General features: G+C 34.5%; 1 protein-coding gene across 6 annotated transcripts in view; it reads right to left on the minus strand.

Moving 5' to 3' along the window:
* Nucleotides 1-22404, minus strand: part of NAV3 (neuron navigator 3) — a 611692-nt gene that overhangs the window by 240849 nt on the left and 348439 nt on the right. For all 6 annotated transcript variants that reach the window (XM_044228605.1, XM_044228606.1, XM_044228604.1 and 3 more), the window contains exons 4-5: nt 13667-13739; nt 10813-10996 (exon numbers count right to left, since the gene is read on the minus strand). In XM_044228605.1, the coding sequence (XP_044084540.1) occupies nt 10813-10996; nt 13667-13739 (257 nt within the window). The remainder of the gene's footprint in view (nt 1-10812; nt 10997-13666; nt 13740-22404) is intronic.

The following is a 22404-nucleotide window of genomic DNA, read 5'->3' on the forward strand; positions in this document are numbered from 1 at the left end:
GCAATGTTATAAAATGGTAACTGATGTGCTAATAGCTCTAAGAAAGAGGGAGGTGTTCACCACTGGTGCAAAAATATCTTTTACACCTCAACACTAAATATGCTCCTTCAAAAATATTTAAGATGTTTTGCAACAGCTACATGCATATTAGAGTACGTGATAAAAATACGGTCCCTATATTTAAATTTTGCTGAGACTTCACTGAAAACAGTTATTGCCTAATCCATAAATGAGTCAGAAACTCAGCTTTCATCCACATGTGTTTCTTTTTAGTAGCTGGGTGGCTGAAATATCATCCTGATTATATGTGAGACAGGTTACTGTGATAACTTATCCCATTAGTGAAATATGGTATGTAAATATATTATAACCTCTGTGTTATCTTAAATTTCAACTGACAGTTAATAAGGCCACCTGCATGGTCTGTCTTTGTGGGATCTCAAAACAGTAACTAAAGAGGGAGATGCCTATGTAAGATATTACTGCATCAAAGTCTCATGCTCTTTTAGGAATGCAGAATTTTCAGATAAAGGGCAACTCAGGAAACCAGGCTCATATTTCTTTCACAGTCTTACCATAAATGAAATTTTCCAACAATGCTTTTACTTACAAATAGCTCAAAGCATTACCCTGCTCCATGGATCTTTGCAACTTAAAAATTATCAGTATGGAGTAAAATTGCATCACAGTAAATTGAGTGCTCCATTCCAAAAGATTATTTTAATGCAATGCAATCAATCAATCAATACCATATCTGGACCTTGAGTACTAGTAGACAAAGTTTTTTTGTTAAGCTAAAAATCTGAACAAGCTTTGGTAAAGACTATCCTGGTTGGTGAAAACGCTGAATTATTTAGTACTTTCAAAAGACAAAAAGTGTTGTACTAAACACAAAATATGTTAATGCCTTTCTTGGTACACAAGTTCCTGAAAATGGCCTTTAATTATTATACTTACAAAATAATTATATAAATGCATGTCTATGCAGTGTTTTTGAAGATCTATGAAAGAGTCTACTTTATAGAGTCTTTATAATTGGACTATCCTCAATTTATGGCAGAGCAAATGCAATCATCACTGTATTCAGTTTCATGCTAATAAGGAGTGGCTGGGGTTTCAAAACATCTCGATGCTGAGCTTTGGCCTAGAGTCTGCCAGGGAGGGAAGGCTGATTCTGTTTACACATCTTTTCAGACTGAAAGGTCAATCAGAAAGGGAGAGACTGCGGACACTGTCAGAAATTGCAGCACAGGAAATGGATGCTAAGAGGCAAATGTTGACAGTGTGCTTTATGGAGGAAAGGGATCCTAGACCAATAGTTAAAGTCTCCTGGGCGAGACTGTCTCAGCTACAGATATGTTACAAGTCCCCAAAATCCAATTATGAGTTCGTCCTGTCATTCCAGTTATTATTTGGTTTTCTACGTAGCTCTGACTGCAAGAAAATAGTTCAGTGGTCATACTGACATGACTATTATGGTTACTATAAGACTTGCATTTTCTATTGTTAAGTCAGTAAGCAGAATACAGTCTCTATTGGAAAACAGATTAATATAAAGTAATTTCATATGGTACAAGACTGAAGGTATAATAACCAAGCCTACATTGTCAGTGCTCTATTTGAGAAGAAAGTATACCATAAATACTAAAAACCAAATAGAGCCCAAACAATGTCGAGTGTTTGGGAGACAACGTTCATAAAATATATTAATTATCCTGAGTCATTGCGATGATACACGAATCACATTTTGGTTGTTTCAAGAACAAATGATGAAATACTGACTAACCATCGTTTTACATAGACATGTGTGTCAAAAAACACGTCTTAACTTGTAAATTAGTAGCAGTCTAATACTTTAAAAAGTATATTATATTCTCCCAGTTCCACTAAAAAGTTAGAGTATAATTGTGATATTTTTATTTTCTACCCGAAGAAATTAGGTTCAGTTAATTGACTTTTATTTTTTTAATGAAGAAAAGGAAATTAACAGAACCAAAAATGATTTTGTCCGTGTCTTCTGAGACTCAAATTCACATTATTCTCTTTTTCCTAATATGATGCTATTAACATGCTGAAAGGGGAATAATTAAAGTTTCCAACATCAAGAATGACAGGATTGAGAACAAGTGACATCAATAGACAAGAGACTTCAACAGACTTTGAAAAACTGAAAATAAATGGAATAGAATTAATGGAGAACATATAGGAGAGGAGTTTCATCCTGGTGTACACAGAGGAAGGTTTTAGTCTAGAAAAATAGGAGGGAAGCTGGACTAGGATATTGAAGAGAAAATGAAGGGATTATAAAAAGGAGATTAATCAAATATCTATGTCAAACACTATCAATGACCACCCTGTGGCCAGAACTAAGGAAACCAATTAGTTAAGCATCCAAATAAACAAGAAGCAATTTTAACTACAATAAGTGAATAATCCCAGAAAAATAATGCTGGCATAGATGGGTTCCTCAATATACCTTGACTGATCCCTCTAAAGCATCGTCAAATGAACTCTGGTCAATTCTTTAAGTTATTGATCAGTTTATGATTGCATTCAAACAAATACCAACGTTCAATAGACATTCAAGAAAGTCTTTGAACAGGAAAGAATCACAGTGTATACATCCTGATTCTATAGAACATATTGCTAATAGCCATTAGGTAAACACTCCATTGGTTTGAAAGCTTTTAGAATCAATCTCTAAATCACATGAACCTTAATTTTAAGAAAGTGCAGATGACAGAGATTGGAAATTGTTAGTGGGTGAGGGGAGAACAAGAAATGCCACTAGCTATATTTTATAACACAGAATGGCAAGAGATATACTACAGTTGACTAAGAAAGAACAAAGATGTTATTTCATTATATAAATTTATAAGGTTAACCAATAAAAGAACTAAAAAGAGTGAAATTTAATTATGTGGTAGCACTCCTAGAAAGACCCGTCCATACACTACTGACCACCTCACTTTTCAAGTCTCCTCTAGGAGTTCTTGCTATCACCCATTGGCTCAATACAAGTGAGCTTCTGACCCTAATCCTCGTCTTCTTCTCCCCATCTATACACATATTTTTGGTGACTTCATCACCTCTAGTCTCATAGTTTCTATTATTTCTATATGCTTGTATCTCCAGAATTTTTGTCTATAGCATTAAGCTGTCCCTTAAACTCCAGTCTTGCAATTTCAATTGCCTTCTTAGTCTTTCCACTTGGATATACCTAGCAGACACCATAAAATTGTCATGTTTATAGGTAAATATTTGACCTTCTCCATACCAAGCCTGTTCTTCCCACATTCTTTCCCTTTTCAGTAAATGGAAACATCATCTTTCCAATGAAGAGTCATCCCACTGCAAGTCTGGTCTAATTCCACTGATAATGTCTTCAAAATATATTTCAAACTGACCTTCCTCTCTCGGCTTCCAATATGGTACTCCAAGCTTTTCTCCACAAGTCCTTGTTTTCACCTCTTCCTCACTATAATCTATTCCCAGCAGAGCAGCCAGACTGACCCTTTGATTTTTTATACCTGTTTATGTTCCTCCTCACGCTATATGGTAACTTTCCATCCCTCCTGGAGTAAAATCCAATGTCCTTATAATGGCAACAGGGTATATTAGTGTCTCCCTGCTCTTGCTCAGAATTAATCCTACTCTTCTCCTGCCTCCTTCCTTCTGATCCATCCCAACTGTGGTATTTCCTCTTCTTAAAATAAACCAGACAGGCTCCAAACTCAAGGTCTCAGCTCTTGTCTTCTATCAGCCTGAAATTCTCTCCCACAACATAACCACAACCACTAACTAGTTCTCTCACCTCCTCTCCTCAGTATCATCAGAGTGAAGATTTTCCCAAAACCCAAATCAAATTTGCATGAATATAGCTTCTACACATCATGTTTCCTTTTTTCCTGGTTTATTTTTCTCCAGCATCAATGGTGCAGTTAGTGGTACATATTTTAATATTTTATTGCCTCCCATCAATAGGATGTAAGCTTCACGAGGGCAAGAATTCCTTTGTCTCTTTTGTCCTCTGCTCTATCTTTAGTGCCTGGAAGAGTGCCTCGAACATACTAAGTGTTTAATAAATATTTATTTGTTGAACACATTAATGGGAAATGGGAGAGATGGGGAGTATGTGAATCAAAAGATAATGATCAAATTAATGAATAAAACCTAGAGTCAGAAGTATTTTATTTGGCAACATGGGAAGACTACTAAAGTAAATACCTAAAATAATTGAAGGGCTTACCTCTGTGTACCTAGACTGGCATGAAAACGTCTGAGTATTAGGCTGTTATTTTTAATATTGAGGATATTATTACTTTGCATTACTTTTATATATTTAATAAACGTTAGAAGTGGAATGGACAGAACCGATCAGAGAAAATGAGAAAGTAGGGACCAAGGATGAGGCTGACTTGAGGTTTCCAACATGAGTCAGAATATTTCATTATACATGTGACATGATTGTAAAGAGGGTAGAAGGTAAGGTAAAAGTGGCTGGGTTGAGTGTCTATTACGTGATAAGTGTTATGCTATGGGGGGGCACTTTATACATGAATTACTCTGTGAGGTCTTCTCAATGCCCTCTTGAGGAAGTTATCTCCATTCTGACTGTAGAGGTAAGAACACTGCTATTTGAACAGGTTAAAATCATGTGCCCAATGCCACACCACTGGGGACTGGCAGGCAGAATTTAAACCCATGTTTGTCTGACTCTAAAATAACTAAAATTATATAGATGCTGCTTCATCTATCACAACAGAAGTATAAGTAGTTGTCAAGCTTTTAAAATGGCGAAATAAAAGCACAGAACATAAGGAAAGCATGTATGTTGTGTATATATGCTCTTTTAAGATTATGCCCTCTTGGTTTCCTAAATCAAGCAATTGAAGAGCAATTTCCTTCCCCTCAGTTCTTTTTCTCTAGGAAAGAAAAAAATCCTGCCTTAAAAAAAAAAAATTCATAAATGTCCTTTGTGTTTTGTTTTGTTTAAAGTTTAATTGATTCACTGACTTTTTTGAAGAGCACACTATAGGCCACAACACAGAGCTGAGTTAAGAAACTAATTGAAGCCAGGTTCATGAGGGCTTAAATTACCAGAGCCTTCCTGTCATCTTAAATTAAACGTCCTCATATACTTTGCAAGATTTATAACCCCAGGCTGAAAAGCTGTAAACTGTCCCAGTTTCTGAGTGAATCCCTCAGAAGGAAATGATGTTTCCTGGAAAAGAGAAAGGCAAATGTCCTTAATGGGAGGAGGGTTCTAAGAGCAATGTGTGTGGCAGGGGTCACGGGAACCTTGGCAAGGGACTACAGAGGAAATAGACAAGTCACTCAAAGAACATGTGTCCATAGATGTTGCTCTTTGACTTGTGAGTCCTTATTGAGAAAGTTCATCTAAACTGCAAGTGGATGCATATTTGATTTTCTCCTACAAATAAAAAGCAGAAGGGCAAATGTGGGAATCATAATCTCCCAAATTCTGAAAATAGCAATTATAATAGACTTATCAACATTACTGACTTTCATGTTTCTATGATGTACACAATTTCTTACCTGTCTCTACCTTTATAATCAATTTCTTTTCTTTTTATATGTTTTCTTTTTATAAAACATAAACACGTTTGTTCACACAATTCAATAATCACTATTTGTGAGTTCGTAAAATTCACTATTTATTAATAGGAAGGAAAACTATTTAATAGTCTGAACAACAATTGAGCTAAAAGGTCCACATTTTAAAGGAAAAACTACTTGTTTGTAAAGCTTTTAGAAAATAAAAATCATCATCTTTTACAAAGGCTTTCATGCTAATACTTCATACATAACTGAGCAGTACATAAGAAAAACGAATTTTCGGTATATAATTTTCTTTCACTATAATTATTTACCAGATAGACTCAAGAAAATTATCCATTCAGGACATACATTCTGCTCATTTTAGGTTGGTCTCATGTGCCAGGCATTGTGAAAGATTTTGGTGAAATTAAACTTCCTGTTACCTTTCATGTCAAATAGAACTTTCATTGTCAAAACTCACCACAGGGAAAAGTATGATTAGCAGAAATATCCTGATGCTCAAACCATATTTACTGATCAAATGAATTTTGAGTTGGAAAATATACCATTTATTTCTACTTTGCTTTCTAGAATAAGAAACTGGGGCGCCTGGGTGGCTCAGTGGGTTAAAGCCTCCGCCTTCAGCTCAGGTCATGGTCTCAGGGTCCTGGGATTGAGCCCCACATCGGGCTCTCTGCTCAGTGGGGAGTCTGTTTCTCCCTCTCTCTCTCTGTCTGCCTCTCTGCATGTTTGTGATCTCTCTCTCTCTCATTCTTTCTGTCAAATAAATGAATTTTTAAAAAAAAATTTTAAAAAAATAAATAATACTTCCCCATCTCTTAGTTAATACTTGGAGAAAATAACTATGATTTCAACTCTTAAGTAAGATTTTTATCACTTTATATTAAAACATTTTCACATCTTCCCAGTTGATTGAAGAAAGGACCTTTAATCTATTACTTTTTTAAAGTTTCTTTCTTTCTTCCTCCCTCCCTTCGTTCCTCCCTTCTTTCCTTCTTCCCTTCCTTTTTCTTTCCTTCCATCCTTTTCTTCTTTTTCTTTCTCGTTTCTCTTTCTTTTTTCCTCCTTGCCTCCTTCACTCCTTCCCTTCCTGAGTCCCAGCTTTATTTTAAGACAGATACTATAAGTGGATAATTCCAGTAACAATAATAATAATAATCTCCACTGCATACCATTTTGAAACTAACTGCAGTTCAATACCATGACCACGCCCAAAATCAAGAACAAATTTAATTATTTTTATTCTATAAATTTTATAATACACACAATTTTCGCTATGAATCACTTACAATTTTAAATATGCATGTTCTTACTTAAAATTGGAAGCAGCCATAATACAAATTTGTTAATTCTTACATTATCTTGTTGCAGAAATAATTGTTGAAAATTGTGTGTATGCTCTGTGTCTATCCCTTGGGCTATACCAGTGACCAAAATATAAAAAATACTGCTGAATTAATAGTGCCTACATTTTACAGGGAAACGACAATAATAAATGATGAATATAATAAATAAGTACATTGAAATTAAAGGTTGATTAAAGGCAAGAAAAAATAAAAAGTATGGCAAAGTACAACAGGGAGCGAACACGGGCAGCTTGTAGTAGTAAAAGGGTCTTAGTCAAGGTAAGCATCAGTGACAAGATAACATGTGGGCCATTGCCTTGAAGCAGGTGAGAGATTTAACCAAGCAGCTAGCAGACAGAGTATTCCAGGCAAAGGAATCAGCAAAAGCATGTCTCTGAAGGTGGGAGCAAGCCTGGGCTATTAGAGACCATTGCAAGGCTTTGAGCAGGGAGTGATGTGTGCCTAGTATGTTCAAAATGTTTTATACTGTAGTGACTCAGGGAACCCAAAAACAACCTCATAAGATGGATGCCATTTTTAATTCTTTTAACAAATGAGAACACTGATGCACTGAGAGGTCAGGTAAGTTACCTGAGGCCCAACAATGAGAAAGTGTTGAAATTCAGATCCAGGTGCCGGCAGTGTGATTCTAGCGGCAAACTTTGAGTAACTAGAGCTCTAGTTGCCACTGGAACAGGACACACACACACTTGCACATGTGTACACACACACGTGCGTGGGTATGTCCTCATGTATATGTACCTACATATCCACAAATATATATACACAAGAGTGGAGAAAGAGCTGAGAAACCAGTAAAGGAAAGTTTGTTAGGCATACTCTGGTCCTCCTGGTCCATGTTTTATTTTCTCTCTTGTGTACTTGTTAACGTTTAGGTCTAAGTGTCTGTTTAAATGAAAGAAGTTTCAAATGACTGAAAACATTTGGAATTATTTGCAAAATAGAAATTCCTAATGTATAAAATAAATATTGTGGGAATATATATAGTTACATCAGTTTATTTTAAATAAAAAGAACAAAACAAAACTCTTATTGAACTGAAATCATGTGCCCTTAAAATTTTTTATGAGTTGACAGAGAAGAAATATAAGAACATTTTCTGGCAAAATATCTAGAATAATATAGCAACCAGTCATTTAAGCTATTTACTTGGGAAGAGCTTTAGAATTAACAGAAAGTCTTCATAAATCATGACTTATGACTTATGAGTCACATCTGAAGCAAAGAAGATAAATGTGTCACTGGGTTTCTTTTTTTCTGCATTAATTATCTTTGTTTTACTATGTAGACATAAAGTAAACATCCTTTCTTATGTATATACTATGGCTTTTGAAAAATACTTAACATACATTGATTGTTGTACATAAATTCTAATTCATAGGCTGTTTCTCTGTACCAAATCTATGTAAACGGAAATAAGTATTAATGTTTGAAATATAATATTCTGTAAAACAGGTAATAAATTCTATTAAGATGAAGACATGTAACCCCTGTACATCAGGGTCATAACTATTATGTTTAGTACAGCACATACTCCACATTATCAACTCATTATCAGTCTGCAAAGTAATTAAAAGTAATTAAGTTTATCACAAGGCAAATTCCTTAAGAGTCTACCTCAGTCTCAAAGGACACTGGTGAAAAGAATACTTTTCAAAATCTTCCAATGAAAAGAAAAAAATTGCTCTCTCCAAAATGGTATAAAATTACCATCCCTACTATATATAGGGCTTTATATTTTTAAATAAAATATTGTTCCATAACAGCCCTGCATATCTAGCAAGAATGAGAAAAACAATCTCCCCAGAAGGGTCATAACCACTGAGAAATTCTAGGCAAGAAATTCCACATGGCAGATACAGAAATAGACTGAGGTAAAGTAAAGACAAATGATACTGCGTATCACTTCCAGAGTTAACATGTTTTGTATAATACCACTTAATTCTCTATGTTTTCCCAGCTACTATTCTTGCTTCTCGTCAATTCAAATAACTTAAACCAAACTCTAGGAAATATTATTTCTGGCAGTTTTCAAAATCTGGATCTCTTTCTACCAACCATCTCCCCCAAATAATCATAATAATAATAATAAAAAAGATATTTCCTCTCCCCCATTCTTAAAGAAATCCAAAGAACTTCCCCTGTGGAGAATTTTGTTTTCACTTTGACTTTTGTAGGATTTTACTTACATCACAAAAAGCCAGGACGAGCTTTAAGAAGAAAAGCATATCTGCATTACTGACTAATGAGAAACATCTTTTATCACTCCCTGAACCATGCAGTATATTCTATGTTTTTTGATAAAGTTACAATTTTTCTTTATTGACTTCATAATTCATTAGTGAGTCAAATCCGCCCAAATGAATAGAGGATACTTGGTCATACAGAGAAAAGAAGTATTGCTTAATATGAAGAAAGGGCTGGCTGGCAGATGAAAGAGAAGAGGAATTCTCAACTGTTGAATATTTGACAGTAAGTGGGGGCAGGGGAGGTGGTATGTGAATGTAATTTCGAATTTTACTCTAACTTTGTGAGTCAATACTAAATACCAAAAATAAACTCAGGGTACACTGAGCATTACTAGGTTTCACGCTTGCCTTCTAAGATGGAGAAAGTTAAATATTTACATCTTTTTGATATGTATATATACTCTTAAAGATGATGAATTTTTGCATATTAGACATTCTCCCTCTGAAGGAAAAACAATCAGCTATTTACACAATAGAGCTAATGACCCAATACCCTGGTCATTGGTGAGGACCAAATGAGCAGTGCGCAGGAAACTTGTTAATTTCATTTCATTCTGTGATCATTTTTTTTGATGTGTCAATTTAGCCAGGCTTACTCAGTCCACTTGTTCAATCAAACAGTAATCTAGGTGCTGCTGAGAAAGTATTTTGTGGAGGCGGTTAAAGCCCGTAGCAGCTGACTTTGGGCTCTAGGATAAGCTCCTAGATAATCTGGGTAGGTCTGATTCCCTGCTTGAAAGGTCTTAAAGGCAGGATGGAGGCTTCCTTGAAGAAGAAATTCTACCTGTATATGAAAGTTCTGGCACCCGCTGAGAGTTTCAGCCTGCCCTTCCTGCTGGGATGCCCTTAGGGTTTCAGACTTGCTCAGTTAGTCCCAAGGACCATGTAAACTAATTCTTCACAGTAAATCTCTTAATCCCTTCCTGATTCTGCATCTCTGGTTGATCCCTGACTGATAAAATCCCAAATTGGAAAACAGTGCTAACGGAAAAGGGAAGGAAGTTGCCATGATTTGTTAGCACCCCACCCCAGGCTGTGTCTACAATGCACCAACAGACTCAAGTCAGATGAACACATGCATGCGTGTTTAAAAATACACACACACGCACACACATGCACACAATCACACATTAAAAACAGTATGTCCCACAGACACTCAAATCCGAAAGTTTAACAGACCCAAAATTTTTAACAGATTTAATTAACTGAACACAAGCCTCAATTAAGAGATAACAACACAACCAGAGAGTAGGACTCATAGCCCATTCTAAACAAAAATCTGAAGAAGGAAACAACGGTGCCACGTCACTCACAAGAAATACATTTCACACACTTTGATACAAACCACCATTATCTTTAGAAAACAAACACAAATATCTCACCTCAAATTAATAAAGGTTGCTCATCCAACCATAAGAAAAAAGTGGTCTTAACGTCTATGACATTGGTCAAATTACATCATAACACGGATGCAGCTACATAAATATGTTTTCCAATCTCACAAACAGTAAGTCGTTAAAAAAAAAAAAAAAAAAAAAAAGGACAAACAAACAAAAAACAGTTTACGTCCAGACAAGTTAGTTTTACACACACGCCCTGCTTCCCTTCCTTACCTGGACTGCATATCTTGCTGGGTTTTGGCCTGACTGGCTTCTGCCTGAGGGGAGCCGTGGCTGACCCGCTGCTGAAGCTCCACCAGGGACTGGTAATACTGTTGCTGATGGTGTTGTTGCTGCTTGTAACGAGACAAACTGAAAAACAGCCCTAGAATGGCTTTTAAGTTTCCATTTCTTATTTCTGCATCAAAGGGAAAATATAAAAACAGTAGCATATGAAATGAATGCAGTTTTCCTTTTTATTTATTTATTTATTTATTATTTATTTATTTGTCACAAACGCAATTCCAGTTGCCATTCTCTTAGACTAAATCTGGGGAGATAGAAATGCACCTCGAGTCTCGAAGTCACAGATTCCAGCAAATCTGAATTTACTGAAGCATCATACATTTCCAAAGAGCCTGGAGCTTCAGGGACGGAGTGATGGGATGGAAGGTAGAGAGAACAAAACGTGTAGGAGCAAGGCTCTTTGCTGATCGTCAACTGCAATTTTTCTAGAGTTTGCTTCTTCCCAGATATGGATGGGCTTTCTGTCTTGTGCTAATCATGTGATTCAGCATTCTGCCTCCCTCACAAAGTCTCAGCTGCTACCAACACAGTGATGGCTAAGAACTGAAAAAGATGGCCACTTAAATGTCTGTTGTCCTACATTTTTTTTTTTTAAAGATTTTATTTATTTGACAGACAGACCAGAAGTGGGCAGAGAGGCAGGCAGAGAGAGGGAAGCAGGCTCCTGCGAGCAGAGAGCCCGATGCGGGGCTGGATCCCAGGACTCTGAGATCATGACCTGAGCTGAAGGCAGAGGCTTTAACCCACTGAGCCACCCAGGCGCCCCTGTTGTCCTACATTTTAAGTAAAGATGGCGTGGGTGCACCTTATAATGGCAACTAGATTTATAGCTGTCCTCCTAAATCACCTAACAATCAATTTATTAAAATGTTTATGTATTTATATGTATGACTATACATGTAATATCCCAAAAGTACATATAATAAGTATTTTAATGGCCCAATTTTTCTCTTGACTCATATTACATATTAATAAATAATAAAGATCAGCTTATTCATGTCTTTAGATAACAACTGAATAACTTAAATGTAAATCCTAGTTCTAGTACATGGAGCTCTTAAATTCTTACACTGAATAAAAACTTAAACACCCAAAGTAAGCTACAATCTGAACTTCTCTTTCTTTTACTTGTAGTCATAATTTAAAGTTTTGGAGAAACGGAAGTAAAATTTGAACTAAGGCTATGAAAACTGTAATTATATACTAAATAAAACATAACATTGGGAATAAAATACATCCTCTTGTGAAGCCAAGGTTTTATGTTTCCTTTTTGTAGTTTAGGGTATTAACAAACTATTCTGATTTCTTGCTCTCTGATGGTTTATAAATGTCACACCATATATGCAGTAGAATTATTCATTTAAAGTGAAAATGAGATGCACCCCACAAACTTTCTCACAGTTGTCATAATATAGAAGAGTTAGTCTGATCAATATGAAGCTATAGTAAGGAAGTATTAATGTTCTCATGTAAATCTAGATGATCTTAAAGGTTTTTAAAATTTCTTGTTTTCTTACTATGCATATTTTATTAACTTAGAAAATTATTTTGAGCATTTACATATTTTTAGAAGATAAATGAAAATCAATGGGTTTCTTTTACTAAAGAATGTCATATGAGAAGACAGAGATATAATATGAACAAAAGGTAACACTTTTAACTTACTTTTAACCACTGAAAAAGTAAAATATTTTCCTGGGGAATTTTATCAACTTTTATTCTAAGTTACAGAATCTCAGTTAGGTTTGAACCTAAGGTTTTTGGCCCCCAAATGTGTAATTTAATATTATATAACATATCATATAAGTGTAAAAGACAAAGGAAATTTCAAACAAAAAAATGAATATAGAAGAAAAATTGAGAAAACCCAATAATTCTACTAAATGTTCATTGTATTTCAGAAGCCACATAATTCCTCTTTTTCCAATGAGAGAAAATTTTTAAAACTTAGACCTGTCTAATATTTCAAGTATATGTTGGGGGAAAAGACTATTCAGAATAAGGGACTAAAGCAGAAGCATTAACCAATCTAAATTGTTGCAGCATATACCAGTATCTAGCAGAATTTTAGCATATAAGTTAATATTCTAATAAAATAGTGGTTATTGTGGATCCCAAAGACTTGCTATTTCATAGCCTTAGCAACTAGATTTTGTTATAGTACTTGAAAAGTTTTCCTAAAACTATGTGAAAGACAAAGATTTAAAAAAAAAAATCCCTCTTTTTCCAGTTTTCTGTATTTTAATTTTAGTAATGATCCTTTAAATCTTTAATGACTTTAAAGCTTTTACATAAGACAGCTATTAAATATTTTAATTGCTAATTATTTCAGAACTCATGATGACTTATTTAAACTTACCAAATATTTCAACTAGGACTACCAATTTGATATGATACTGACAAAATAATATTTGCAGATTAATTATACTATTTTTCCTGAATTTAGTCTATCTATAATGCAGTATTACCTATGTATCCATCCATCCCTCTACTTAAGACTCTAAAAATACTATACACTGATAATAACATAAAAATGTTTTGTTAATCTACCCCTCTCCCACACACTCAGTCATGAAAATAACAGTTTTGGCAAAATAAGGAACATATATAAGTAATTAAAGCATACATTAATAACCATTGCATTTATGTTTCTATTACTTTGGAAACTTGACTTCATGCATTAAGAAGCTATGTACTCCCACTTTACATTTCTTATAATACAAAAACTTTTTTTTTTTTTTATAACTTGGGTGTTATTTGCGACAACTGTGCCTTTTCTTACCTTCAGCAGATAGACCTTGAACATTTACTCCTCTGGCTGCTAGAAAACTAAGGCAGACATCAACATTTTCAATCTGTAACATGAAAAGCAGTGAAAAGGCAACTTAGAGGGTTATTTTTAAATAAACAAATGAGCTAAAATGAAACCAGAGAGTAAGATAAGGAAAGAATGAATACTTTACATTCATTTCATACTAGAGATCTTTACCAGAGTTTAACTAGAATTATTTCGGATAATTGTAGAACGAATATAAAGCTTGCATTGTCTGGGTTGGTAGTCATAAACAATTCATAAAGGCCTGATGAAGAATGGCATTCTCACAGATTAGCAACCCACCTACTTAACATAAAACTGGATTTTGTATTTCACAACTAGGTCTCAATGAAAGCATCCATACAGGAGGAGACCTGCTTATGCATGTTGTAGAATGTTAGGATGTGGGTAATTGGGATTCAAACAGAAATAGTTGGTCATTATGCCAGAGGGTTGGTATGAAACAAATAAAGCGTATTTTCATCTTGAACTATAACTAAGTCTTTACTTTAAAAAGTGTATTTGTACATTAACAGTTGTATATTCTTCTAATTAAATTTAGGTATTATCTTTATAATTTAAGATTGTGGTGCCATGGCTTTTAAACAGTTGGTTTTGATATGATTACCAGTTTGAAACCATTTAGAGTGATAGGTAGAAACAAAAACCCAAAAACTCTAAATGATTGATTTATGTTAATTCACAGGTTGATCTCAATATTGATGTATGGTGTTATACAGTGAAGTTAAACAGTTAAGACTTCTTTAAAAAAATGTAGGAAACTAGAAAGTTCTAGTTCTTTATGAGTCATCTCCCTGGGTTGTTCTGGTATTCCATAAATCTTGAAATTCTAAAGTAAATAGAAGATTTAAAGTTAATACTTGGCAAGATACTGTTTTCTATCCCATTAAATTCTCATCCAAAGCTATGCATAAGAACATACAAAATTCTGCCAATGTCCTCTCTAGCCTAGCTTCATAGAAAGGACAAAATGTCTTTTAAATAAAAGAAAAAGAAAAAAAAGAGACTCAAAATCTGTCCTTATACAATGGGCAATTATTTATATTCCTTTTTAAATATAATTTTATGCAAAACTAATATTCAATGAGATGTTCTTTGTTTAAAAATGATTGCAGCTAAGATATAAACATTTACGTTGAGGAAAATGATTTTTATTTATTTCAAAATAAGTGTTACTAAGAAGAAAAGTTGTTTTATTGAAATCATTCTACTAAAACAAAACAAAACAAAATCCCAAAAAACAGAAAATTGGAAGTCACAGAATATAATATGACCAAACAAATCTTGTTTTGCCCATCAGCATCTAAATATCCAATAAGGTTATGGTGCTTAAATCTTTTCTTTTCTTCACCTTTCACTTTGCTACTAGAAAATAAGACTGTATAAGGAAGAAAATAAGGAGAAAAGAAAAGAAATTGGAAAAACAGGATGTTCTACTGCATTAATCTAAAATGTCCTTTTAGGGGCACCTGGGTGGCTGAGTTGGTTAAATGTCTACCTTCGGCTCAGGTCATGATCCCAGGGTCCTGGGATTGAGCCCCACGTTGGGCTCTCTGCTCAGCAGTGGAGTATGCTTCTCCCTCTCCTATTCCCTCTGCCTCTGCCTGTGCTCACTCACTCACTCTCAAATTAATAAGTTTTAAAAAATGTTATTTTAAATTTTTTAGGGCCATTAAATACAATAAGAGAAACACACCAAATAATTATTGTGGTCTAATACCAAGAGAACTGAATTGAATATCTTTTAATGCTTGCCATAATAGTTCCAATGCTGCTGATTTCCTACCAAGTATATACTTTTTCAGAAAATAAGAAGATTCTAAACATATGCAATTTACTAAAAAATGTTCACAGGCTATTACTGCCTAAATTTTAGTTATTTTTATTACATACAAACATATTAATTCACTATAAGACCTACGAAAGGTTAACAAATAGCATCTTTAATAATATTGTCAGATTGTTTTTTGTGGCTACCATTTAAACCGTATAAAAAATAAACTAGTGTCTGGAGTGGGTATTAAAGACAAAGAACTCTTAGCACGCACCATAAACTAGGGAAAATAAAATTAAATAAATTTAATTTATTTAATAAATAAATATTTATTTATTTTCTTTGAAAATAAAATAATTCCTATTAGAGCCTTAATGGAGTAGAGAAAATATACTGACAGTATATTCAAGAATATTTGTTTATATATTCAGGTATGGGTTTTTTGAGACCGAGCCCCTGCATGACAGGGACTCTATTTTGTTCACTCATGCACCTTCAGCAACCTAAGGTATCTGACAGGGGTTCTGTGCACACTTAATGAAGGACAGAGATAAAAAGGAGTGGTGGCCAATACATCCCTATGGAAAGGAGTAGAGGGCTCAGGGATAGACACAGAAAGAGAGAGAGGAGGAGGAGAGAGAAAGAGGGAGAGTGAGGAGGAGAGGCAAAGGGAGAGAGGGAGAGAAGGAGGGAGTAGAAAGTAGAGAGAGAGAGAGAGGGAGAAAGAGGGAGAGAGAGATCATTTGATTCAGAGCCTGTAAGTTCAATTCTCTTTGGGATTTTTAGTAATAGACCACTCTGAAGTCCCTGACAGACTCCAGACCAAAAAAAAATAATAATAATAAAAAAATAAAAAATAAAAAATCAGAAACTCTGTGGTTTGGGGCTGAAATTCAGTTTGTTTTCAAATTTTAGCTCCCAGTGTCAGTCTACCTTCCTCTTTACAGACTAAGCAACTGACCTCCAGAGAAGATCTCATATAAAGATGAGCTAAAGAAGCCAACAAAAGTATTATATTTTCTATTCCCAATGTCCATGAAATTCAAGATGTACAAAATTAAACACTGAAAATATTAGAATAGTGATGAACTTTGGAAGGTTATAGTCTGGAAAGTTGTATGTGGGGAAGGGGCATGCTGGAAGTGTCCTTTGTTTTGATCTGAGTGTGACTATACAGGTATATACATATTAAAAAATCAACCAGCTATATACTTAAGATTGGAGTACTTTATATATTTTCTATGTTTGTTTTACCTTAATTCCTATTAGAGTACTTTACACTCTTATATGTGTGTTTTACTTCAATTAAAAATAAAAATAAAATGATCAGCCCCCTGTTTTATCGAAAATAAAGGCATACAAGAATAGAAGTACAGAAACATAATGGGAGACTGTTACAAGTAGTTAAGTGAATGATGATGGTGTTTTAGACCATCATGGTGACAGTGAAGTGACTCAGATTCTGGGTAGAAGTTGAAGAAATTTAGTTGGAAGATATGGCATTAATAACAATAAAAGGTGAGGAGTCAAGGATGACCATGATACTATATAATTCATGCACTTTACATTTTATGCCGTGGTATTTTATATATACATCGCCACATAGCAGTGACCCAGAGAAATTCATTTTCCGTTTTGTGGGCACCATGCTTCTGACATGGCTCAAGTCGCAGTCACATCCATAGCTCATGGATAGTCACTCCCAGGACTTTTCCGTCCCTACTCTGATGTCATGCACAATTTATTGGGTCTATATGTGGCTTACATTTTATTGGCTCGGCGCACCCACTTTGCCTCTCTTTTCCTGTTAAATTTAAGCATGGCTACATGAAATATATAAAAATATTGACTTTGTAACAAAAAAACCCACAAAGTTTCTAAGTTTGAAATCCAGGTTCTAAGTTCTAAACCCAGTCAATAACATCTAGTCAGAACTTTGAAAATCTCTGGGTGCACTGAGACTTGAGGCTTTTTGTATTCTATGAAAATATCTATAATTATCACAATGTATAAACAAAAAGTCATTTTTGCTCAAATTCACATGAAAATGGACTGCTGTGTGTGTTTTCCTTATCAAAGACACAAATTCAATAGAAGTTGGCTCATAGTTTTGGAATTCAGTAGTTTCTATTTGTGTAATAGTATTTTGGAGCACTACCATTTAATTTTGTTTATGTCTTATAAAATCAAATCCTTCAATTATTCATTCATCAAATATTTATTAAATTTATTTTATGTGTGGAATTATGCTCAGCACACAGATAAAAATTTCAAGACACAGCCATTATTCTCATATTTTCTAAAGAGTATTGACTCATTTCTAATATTTTCCACACTCTCATGAAAAATGAAAGGGATTTTTCAAAACAGATTTAATGTCTAATCTCATAATTGTACTTTTATCCTGACCGTTATGAACTTGCTAAATACAAGTATATATACTGCTAAATCCCAAATTGGGTTTCAAACAAGGAAAAGAAGTGTTTTCATTATCTTCATTTATGAAAACTCAGACAGTCATCATTGAAGTTGTGCTTTCAAAGTTTTTTAAACCTGAAGGTCAATATACATTCTCAACATACTAATCACAGAAGATTATACTGGAAATATTTGTATTTATTCATCTTATTGTTGAATAAACTATTCCAAAAATTGGAGAATTTTTAATGAGCACAGTTCTTTACTGAACTCCTACATATTAAGCTGCATGTTTTAGGACAGCTAGCCTTTTAGTATTTTTACTATAAAACTAGTACAACCTGTTTTGGAAAATGTGACTAGAGGCATCTTTCACAGTGTTAATGAAGTTATACCTTATTCATTCACATGTTTCTTTCACTTTAACTTATGGATACTTAATGAAAGCTATATTAGGTCCTAAATATCTGGTATGATTAATGTGAACTTTATATTTTGTGATTAAATTTAAACCATGGCACTACCACTTTAACAATGAATGATAAATTCATTCAGCAACTACTGAATGTTTATTATATGCAAAGAGCTCTGCTAGACGGTGAAGGGATATAAAAATGAATTATAAAGTCTTTGCCTTTGTGAGCTTGTAAAATAGCTGGAGACAAAAAAGACTGATAAATCACTATCACATAAGGCATAATATGAGAAATTTTAAAAAAAGAATTACAAACAATACAGCCACAGAGAGAATGGACTTATCAATTTTCACTACACATCTGGGAAAAGCATCAGAGAAGAATCATTAAAACTTGAAGGTTAGTCTGACTTTGGTAAGTTAGACAAGTGTCAGAAGGAGGATTGGGCATGCCTACCAGAGCAACCAACAGCAAAATTGCTCATAAAGATGTCTGAGAATAGATTGTGCCAGTCTCTACTTTCCGCAGTTATGTTTAGAGAGCTGAATTTGGCCTGCAATTGAAAAGCCTTTGTTGCCCTTGAATTCTGAAAACCACTATAATATAAAAAGTGAAATAATTGTAAACCAGGTAGCAGCTATAATACCTCAAAGTCTGAGTTCTCTCTACAGATACAATGCATCCTGGTTAGAACATGCCTGACCTACTTGATTATGTGGTTATGAATCATACATAGAGAATGTCTAAAAGAATATAAACAAAATTTAGCTTTTTTTTAAAATCTCTGGATGGTAGATTCTCTTGTGACTTATGCTATTTTTGATTAAGCACAGGTCCTACTTTTCTCATTATAACTGTGCACTGGTAATATCACCACATAATTTAAATAAATGTGATTTCAACCAAAAAAATAGATAAAATTGCTGAGTTTGAGTGAACCCCCATTCTATCATAGAATTCAAATAGTAATATAACTTTTAGCCTAAGATTTTAATCAGATATACATTTGTCTGGAGACCTTAAAAAATGCAGAGTATTTTTACATTGATTAAAGTTTTTGATTTTGGTTTTTGTTTACTCATTCAACGATTAGTTGCTCATTGGACATGTCCATTTCTTTAAAAATACATAGTTCTATAGGACAGAGATATTTCTAATGTAGTGCAAGCAATTTTATAGTTAGAGAAGCACGGACTCCTGAAGAAGCATGAAGGAGGGTCTACGCTGGAATAGAGGTCAAGTAACTAGGAAATAACAGTTGTTAGTAACTAAGACTTATCTAACATAGTTACAAAGATATTTTCATCCGAGGTTGCCATTACTATACCTTTTTACAATGAAGAAGATGTTGATCAGAGAATTAAATTGACATGCTCAAAGTCACACAGAGAAAATATATCAAAACCAGAGCGCATGTTATTAACCCCCACATTTTCCTCTTTAAAAGGAAGCTTGAGCTAGTCCCTGAAAGGTTATGAAATAAGAGGATGTGGCATGAGGCGGATCCAGGGAAGGAGCACTATGTGAACTGGTGATGGTTGAGAAACATCCCAAGTTAAGGGACCAGCAAAGAATTCAGAATGTTGAGGGTGAACTTCACCTAAATCTTTCTTCACGCCTTCATTGTTTACCAATGTGAAAAAAGGCTACTCCAAAAGGTGAAACCTTTAATCAGTTTCAAGATCCAAAGTGGGAAGTGAGATCACCAGAAGGGATGCCAGGAACAAGAATCTCGAAATCTGGAGAATCTAGTGGCAGGAGACAAGAAGACAGAATCTATCCCATAGAGGCTGGCTGGGGAACATCCTTCAGGACCTGGTAGGAGTCTGGGCTTGATCTCAAAGCCCAGGTAGCTAATGGTGTATTTTATGCAAAAGAAGAAATGGTCAGTGATGCTTGGAAGACATCTCTATTATATAATCACAGAGTTCATGCACAGATTTATCGATAGTCTTAAAGTTTCACACATCGATTTCTACTCATACTATCTGCAGTGCTCTCTGACTTTTCAAAATCATACTTTAATGTATTTTGTTTAACAAAGCCATTCCTAACACGTTACCTTCACAAGATAGTAGGTGAACAAGCTGCATTTGGAAAAACCCTATACTACATGTCAAGAATGGAAGCAGGGAGAATGGTTGGGAAGCTACTTTTCCCTCTACTTCTCAACAACCTTGCACAGGGAGTTCATGCAGAGTTTTAAGCCCAAATGCTAAATCTTTTTCATCTTCACCATCACCTCTGGTAAATTTTTATACAATTTTTCTGCATAACATACTTTTTATAAACTTACACAATTAATAAGTAGCAGAGCCAGACTTCAATTCAACCCCGTCAGTCTCCAGTGAGCTTGCTCTCTCCACCACACTAAGCTTCCTACCATTGTAATTTAGACCTTCTGACAGACATTTTGAGCCTCTGAATCAAGCTTTCTACATGATTGAAAGGCAGCTCTGATACAGTACTTGGCCAAAATAGGGGCTCAATAAATATTTGGTTGAGTGTAAAGGCAAAACTCTATAGTGGGAAGGTAAAGACAGAAATAGTATGCAAGATCTACTTGTTCTATACACACTGTCTAAGTTCAAGATTAAATTCTTCCAAATTAAATCTCAAATATCCAATGCACTTTTAACCCTGGCATATTAACATATAGAATGACTGATGTGGCCACAAGCCAAAGAATATTGGCAGTCACCAGAAGCTACAACAGGCAAGGAATGAATTTCTCCCAGAGTCTCTGAAGGGAGCACAGAACTGAAAATACTTTTGATTTTGGTCCTGTGGTACTGATTTCAGACTTCTGGCCTCTAGAACTCTGCGAGCTTAAATTTCTTTTGTTTTAAGCCCCCAGTTGTTTGATAATTTGCAACGCCAACCACAGGTAATGCATATAATTATCTAATCAAAAGGCATAGATTACACAATTTTAACAAGACAGAGTTAGCTGGGGTCTGTGAGCATGCAGATTTCCAGACCTTGTGCTCTGGATTTTGATTTGTTAAGCCTTTGGGGAGGGGATAAGACATGCAATTTAATGTCATTGTTATACTAAGCCACATATCTCCCTTTTCCATCTCAAGTTACTTTGTGTTGTGGGATAGGGAGAGGAGGGAGACAGTAATTTTGTTTTACTTTGGGGTTTGTTTTTGTGCTGAATTGGACTGTGGTTAGTTGCAAGGAGTTACTTTATTAATTAAGCAGTAGAGTATAATAATTAAAAGTTTTGCAGACAAGTAAAATGTGATTTACCTCCTACTATTGTAATTTATACAATGTAAGACATTGAGAAAGTTTTTATTCCCCTGAAGCCTCAGCTTCCTTATCTATGAAATAGGATTAAAAATATTTTCCACACGGGGTACCTGGGTGGCTCAGTGGGTTAAAGCCTCTGCCTTTGGCTCAGGTCATGGTCTCAGGGTCCTGGGATTGAGCCCCGCATCAGGCTCTCTGCTTGGCAAGGAGTCTGCTTCCTCCTCTCTCTCTGCCTGCCTCTCTGCCTACTTGTGATCTCTGTATGTCAAATAAATAAATAAAATCTTTAAAAAAAATTTTTCCACATAATATATGAGGATTAAAGGTGTTTATACTAGGCATCTGTGTATATGTATGTGTTTATACTTATGCATATATAGATATATCTAATATATATTATATTAGAAATGCTTTATATAAACAAATCTATGCTGTAACAGAATCTATGTGTGTATGTTTAAATAGATGGATATATACAATAAAGATAGATGTTTTTGTGTGTGTGTGTGTGTGTGTGTGTATATATATGGATGGATATAGATATAGATATGGAAAGTCATTAGTATTTTATCAGATAAAAGTTATTTTTGTTTAAATTCTACTATACTATTTTAACTGACTTGGTAATTAGAGAATAGTGAACATTGTTTAATATTTTTTGTGAATTATATATAGTTAACCTTAATAAGCTATAATTACTAATATATTATCAATATTAAATTATAAAAAATTACATCAGTATTCATTGACTTGAAGATATACTCTTTGGGTTTTAATGGATTCCTGCTTTTCAGTGTGTTTCAGAGAATAAGACAAAG

The sequence above is a fragment of the Neovison vison genome, chromosome 12 (genome assembly GCF_020171115.1).
Source record: "Neovison vison isolate M4711 chromosome 12, ASM_NN_V1, whole genome shotgun sequence".
Classification (NCBI taxonomy): domain Eukaryota; kingdom Metazoa; phylum Chordata; class Mammalia; order Carnivora; family Mustelidae; genus Neogale; species Neogale vison.